Raw genomic sequence first — 6,953 nt, forward strand, 5'->3', positions numbered from 1 at the left:
AGTAATCTATTTTGGTGACAAAAGTGTTTTCCTTCTTACATTAATTTTAGATACTTTTACAGTAAGATTTTAAGAAAACTCCTTGTGGATTCATAAATCAACATTGATCTGGAAACACTGACAGGAAAATCTACCCAGAAAATTCACAAGATATTCCTTTGCAAACAAAAAAAGCAGCATTATGAAATTAGGAAGAGATACCAAGTACTCAACTTGCCTAGGCAATTGTTCAGATATCTAAAGAATTTTAATGCTGATGTAAATATTATTAAATATTTATATTTTCATATATATATAAACATAATATTAATTGGGTGTTTTGAGAATGTCAGCAAGTATTCTAAAAGAGTGGTTTTCAAATCTTGCTGAAGAAAGTAACATGAAATCTTGAAATATAAATATGTTGATGAAATTTCCTGGCCTAAATCTAGAGTATCTGTATGTTTTTAAATATCCCCAGATAAATGAAACAACAGTGATGCAAATTAAATAATTTTTCAAATATTTTCATACAGCAGTCCTATAAATAGGTAATTCTGCTCCCCATTTTACAGATAAAGTGGGCTTACAATATTCACATGTGTATTTACAAAACAATGTAAATATTTCTACTGCAGCTGGGTTTTAAGGTATGTTTACAGTATTTCATGTAGTGTCTGTTTAATGTGTTATTTCCAATTAAATCACAGCGACCTGACCAAAAAATGTGTCCCAGTTTCCTTTGCTAGCTGCTAGCTGAAATAAGAGAAATACAATTTATGTATCAAGAAAGATTGATAGGAAAATCTGTAGCTTGAACTAGGAAAGGCTAGACAGAGCCAGGGCCTGGGGACTTTGTTTCTTGTCTCTTCACCTACCTACAAGCAGGTGTATGATCAAAGTAAAGAACGTTTCCAAGCTGCTGAAGAATATAGGGTCAATAGAGAGATGTTTACATAGAAGATATGTTAGTGATATTGTATTTAATGATTAATCTGTATAAAATTAGAAATGTCAAGGATGTTTTAAATTATTGACAGGTGCAATGTGCACTAATGCTACATTTGTGGTCAATATGTCTTAAAATTACATGCACACATTTAAACCTGCTATATACAAATATAAATTGACCAAAGACAAGTTGAACTCAAATTCACCAAATGAATTTGACAAACTCAAGTTCACCAAATAGTTTAGATACAAACAAAGGTGGATAGATCTCTTACATAATTGAAAGATTAAAATAAGAAAACCCCTAATGAGATAATTAACAATGTGAAATAGGAAGAAAAGGGCTAAAGGTGTAGGGATAGTGTAGGTAGGGGAAAGGTAATAAAGAAAAAGAAAAAAATGTGAGAAAAATAAAAAATGGAAATAAAGTGTTTGTAAATGGGGAAGGGAGGAGGAGGTGAAAGGAGAACAGGGACAAGGGGAAAAGTGAGAACCAAGACCTGTCATGTAAAGGTGCAAGATCCCAATAATGAATGTAGCTCTACTATATAACTAAAATGTACCAATAAACAATTTAAAAAATCAGAAAACCCAAAATGATAAAAATTTCTCTGAGGTAAATGACTAAACACAATGTGTTCTGAAAAAGGAAGGATAAAAATATGATAAATGGAGGAAAAAAATAGAAAAAGCCTTTGCAAATATGGAGGAGTGGAGGGATGAAAGCAAAGGGGAATGGGAAAAAGCAAGAATTAAGATATATCACATATGGGTACAAGTTTCCAATGATGAATGTGATCATAATATATACCTAAAAAGTTCCAAAAAAGTTATTTTAAAAATAATTATTTAAATTCAACTCTCAAATAGTGCAGTCCTAGATTTTGTAGTATTTGTAAGCACTCTAAGGCAAAAGAGTGTGCACCATTTTCTGAAAATAAAAGAGTAAATAGTTGAATGTTTTAAAATTTTCTTCCAATAAAATCATATTTGCTTACATGAGGATGTCCTAACTATTCTCTCTGCATCCTTTGTTAAAAACAATGTTGATGGTATTTTACTATGATCAAGGGGTTCTGAACTCTACATCCTTGGTCTGCTTACACTACGCAGGGCAGTATCTGTAAAGTAATGTAAGGAGGAGGTGGAAAACGAACCACCCAATACTGAGTCCTTGATGATGGTGGAATTTCTCACAATAGAGCAATACTGCTGGAAATTTGGCACCTCATGCAAGTATTCCTTTGTTTGTGAATACTTATTTCTAAAATATATAGAGTTTTGTGTGCTATTTTTGGTTTCATTTTTCCAATGAATTTTCTTTTTGAAAAGGTGTTCAAGCACTATGAGAACACATGATCTGACAAGAGTCTCAAAATTCCATTTCCTGGGCTTCTCAGAGGATCCAGACCAGAAGCCTGTCCTCTTTGGACTGTTCCTGTCCATGTACCTGGTCACAGTGCTTGGGAACCTGCTCATTATCCTGGCCATCAGCTCTGACTCTCACCTCCACACCCCCATGTACTTCTTCCTCTTCACACTGTCTTTTGATGATATCTGTTTAATCTCTTCTACAGTCCCAAAGTTTGTTGTGGGCATCTTGACTCACAGTAAAGTCATCTCCTATGTGGGCTGCCTGATACAGATGTCTTTTTTTATGCTATTTGCTTGTACAGACAGCATGCTTCTGACAGTAATGGCCTATGACCGTTTTGTGGCAATATGCCACCCACTGTATTATGCAACCATTATGAACCCTCGCCTCTGTGTATTGTTGATTTTGCTCTCTGTCTTTTCTGGCCTTCTGGAGTACCAGCTGTGCAACTTAACTGCTTTACAACTTTCCTGTTTCCAAGATGTGAAAATTGCTAGTTTCTTTTGTGACCCTTCTCAACTCCTCTATCTTACATGTTCTGATGCCTTAATCAAAAATATAGTCACATATATGATTGGTATCCTATTTGATTTTTTTCCCTTGTCGGGGATCACTTTCTCTTACTATAAAATTGTTTCTGCCCTTCTAAAAATCCCATCATCTGGGGGAAGGTACAAAGCCTTTTCTACCTGTGATTCTCACGTGTCAGTTGTTTGCTTGTATTATGGATCTGGCCTTAGAACGTATCTTGGTTCAGCCTTGTCATACTCTCCCTGCAAGGGAGATGTGGCTTCACTGATGTACAGTGTGGTCACCCCTCTGCTGAATCCCTTCCTTCATCTACAGCCTGAGGAACAGGGATATTCTTAGCACCCTGAAGAGGCTCCATAGTTGAAGAATCTACCTCCATGACATTCAACATCTATTTGGAATGTAGTTTGGAAACTGTGGTAAAGCAGAAGAGTGCAAATACTCTCTCCTTGCCTGTATTTCAAATGGTAAATGTGTGCAATTTATCATGTTTCATAACAGAATCATAACAGAATCATTGAAATTAAGGTTCTTCATATGTGCAAAATTCTTTGGGGATAGTGAAATTTTTGGAAATAAGAATGACGGATGCAGAAAAATAAAATTATGCTACCAAGCTTTGCTCCTAAAAGATTAGAATGATACATTTACTTACATATATCTCAACACAGTAAGCATAAATAAAGCTAGAGAATAATGAGATTTTATATATATATATATATATATATATATCTATAAAACTTTCAGTTAACTTTGTGTTCTGTAGTTGCAATATTCTTAAAAGTACAATTTTTAATTTATGTCTCCTTATCTTCCTTCTACATGTCTTTATTTCTTCTATACTATCTTATTTCACCCTTTCTAGTGTTTGACCTCTCCTTCCTAAGGGATGTGGAGGGGCTAAAATTCCATCTTCTTATGACTGCTTCAGGCTGAGTAGGTTGAGATATGCTGCCCTTGCCAGGTTAGGGAACAAAGGCCTCACTCTGACTAATCTAAAGGTGACAAAAAGAGATGGGTTTTGTTGTTTGATGAACTTTCATCCTTCAATATCCTGAAAAGAAGAGAAGCACATTAGTGAGTCAATGAGTTTTCAGCCTCGTGTTTTAACCAATTTAAATAAGCAAGTATCAAAAACTAAAAGTAGAATATTGGTGAATATTGTTTCAAAAAATTTGTAGAATTCAGAAAAAATCAGGTACCATTTTTCTTCTATATGACTGGAGGTGTTTCTGGAAATACAACAGATAGAGACATAGTATATATACTTCTCCTTTTTTTTTTTAAATAAGAGACCCAATTTCCCTTTAGTTTAGTGGCAAAGAATACAGCAAATACATATATCTATATTTCTATGTGAGCATTGGAGAATTAAAAATTTTACTACCAGTCTCAGAACAGGAGATCTTTGCTCTAATTTGCATCCCTGAGAATATTTTATGGTGATTAGCCACTGATAATATAAACATAGTCTGGAGTAGATATCAGAAAGTTTATACCACAAAATAAAGCTTAGGAGGTTGAATATTTGCATTGTAATTTTCACCTTCTAGACAGACAAATACAAAAAGCCAAATCTTCACCCAAGAATTAATCTAAAGCTACATAAAAAATGACATAATAACAGTGCACAAAGACAAGTAGAAGGATATGTTTTGGGGAGAGAGATTGGGTCTGAGAATCACAATTTCTTTCAGTTGTAGTTTAAGATGTTCAGCTGGAGATTGCCAGTAGTGGCTGGCTCTGTTTTTGGAGCTCCTTTTTAAATATAGCCTGCTTTTCTCTGATTTGATAATGCCATTTTTCCCACGTTTTCAGTTATACTGTGCTGTTAGGTGTTTACACCAAGTCAAAATAAGATACTTTCAAACAGAGTTAATGAATTTGCACATAACTGTGAAGTATGGTCAGTTAAGGGTCTTTAGGGCTTACTTTTGAAGCCATATGCAGTGTCTTAGATCCCACAGTTTTTTGCTCTACCAATTTTGGCATTTGCCAGGATGGGTCATAGTCTTGCTTGACCATATGGGTTTCCCAGATATCAGTAAAAATCCTCTCTCTAGTGACTCCCTTCTTGGCAAAAATGCACACATTACTCATGGTCTCTGTAATCCAACAGTCCCTTTTGTTAGGTTTTGACTGACACAGCAGAGTTGCGGATTCCATTCCGAGGGATGTTGTCATGTTTTGGGATTTGAATGTCTAGGGCAAGGGCCAAAGTTCTGGTTCTCCTACTAGTCTCTTTTGTAAGTTTGGTCTCTAAGCCTGCCTTCTTCAACAACCAGAAGGTCAGGTACATCAGTCTTGAATTGGGGAAGTATGTCTTATTCCTATAATAATAGTTTCAGAATATTGGAAACTTTGAAATATGCAATATGCCAGGTGTGGTGGCACATGCCTGTAATCGCAGCACTCAGGAGGCTGAGGCAGGAGGATCGCTGTGAGTTCGAGACCAGCCTGGGCTACACAGTGAGTTCCAGAGCAGTCTGAACTACATAGTGAGACTCTATCTCAAAAAACCAAAAAAGTATGTAGTACGACCAGAGAATAGCCTCTTCCATTAATCATAGTCAGGATTAGGAGTAGCGGTATGAGGAGTCAGTGACATATTGTATCTGACCTGTAGGTGATGGCACATCATCTAAACCTAGTATATAGGTTGTCTTTTCGAAGTCACATTCTTGTAGAATATTAATAGATAACATTTACAAAGTTTTACCAGAAAAACAAAGCATAAAATTAACAAGAGGAAACACACCATTTTACGACAATTTCATGACATTATTACACCAGCACCATTAGATTCCCTTTATTATCTCTAAAATAAATTTGAACTTTTATTGCAGTTACTTATGTGTAATTGGTTACCCTTGTCAAATTATAGAATATTAAATGGCATTAATCACCAATTAATTTATGATTTTTAAACAAAATAAAAGTGTCTCAGTAGAATGTACTTGTCTACAGACGTATTTTATAACAATATGCCAGGTGGTGGCACATGCCTGTAATCGCAGCACTCAGGAGGCTGAGGCAGGAGGATCGCTGTGAGTTCGAGACCAGCCTGGGCTACACAGTGAGTTCCAGAGCAGTCTGAACTACATAGTGAGACTCTATCTCAAAAAACCAAAAAAGTATGTAGTACGACCAGAGAATAGCCTCTTCCATTAATCATAGTCAGGATTAGGAGTAGCGGTATGAGGAGTCAGTGACATATTGTATCTGACCTGTAGGTGATGGCACATCATCTAAACCTAGTATATAGGTTGTCTTTTCGAAGTCACATTCTTGTAGAATATTAATAGATAACATTTAATCTCAAAAAACCAAAAAAGTATGTAGTACGACCAGAGAATAGCCTCTTCCATTAATCATAGTCAGGATTAGGAGTAGCGGTATGAGGAGTCAGTGACATATTGTATCTGACCTGTAGGTGATGGCACATCATCTAAACCTAGTATATAGGTTGTCTTTTCGAAGTCACATTCTTGTAGAATATTAATAGATAACATTTACAAAGTTTTACCAGAAAAACAAAGCATAAAATTAACAAGAGGAAACACACCATTTTACGACAATTTCATGACATTATTACACCAGCACCATTAGATTCCCTTTATTATCTCTAAAATAAATTTGAACTTTTATTGCAGTTACTTATGTGTAATTGGTTACCCTTGTCAAATTATAGAATATTAAATGGCATTAATCACCAATTAATTTATGATTTTTAAACAAAATAAAAGTGTCTCAGTAGAATGTACTTGTCTACAGACGTATTTTATAAGTGACTGTTGTCCAATCTTTCATCATCAGAATGACATTGCACAGACCACATAATGTTTAGGTACACCTATCATAATAAAATAAAGATCACATAGACATAAGTCAGGAATAGTCTATCACTGTAAACAATTTTACTCCATGATGCCAATATAATGAATGTTCTCCTAAGTTTTGCACTTAGAAACCATGTAGACTTGGGGAATGTAAATGAATTTAACATAAAAAAAGAGTCATTAATAGTTACCATCACAGCTACATAGAAGTCTTTACATATTAAATTTGATTTTCCCTTAAGATAAAATTTACAGTCCTTTGATAAACAGGTTTATGT

The 6,953-nt window shown here is 34.9% G+C and overlaps 1 protein-coding gene across 1 annotated transcript; it reads left to right on the forward strand.

Annotated features, from left to right (window-relative positions):
• Positions 1–2,449: 2,449 nt before the first annotated feature.
• Positions 2,450–3,175, forward strand: LOC104872543 (olfactory receptor 7E24-like). The gene has a single exon (XM_033759654.1). It carries the CDS (start codon positions 2,450–2,452, stop codon positions 3,173–3,175), a length of 726 nt encoding a protein of 241 aa, XP_033615545.1.
• Positions 3,176–6,953: the final 3,778 nt, after the last annotated feature.

This window comes from Fukomys damarensis, unplaced genomic scaffold (genome assembly GCF_012274545.1).
Source record: "Fukomys damarensis isolate Sample0158 unplaced genomic scaffold, DMR_v1.0_HiC HiC_scaffold_37, whole genome shotgun sequence".
Taxonomy (NCBI): Eukaryota; Metazoa; Chordata; class Mammalia; order Rodentia; family Bathyergidae; genus Fukomys; species Fukomys damarensis.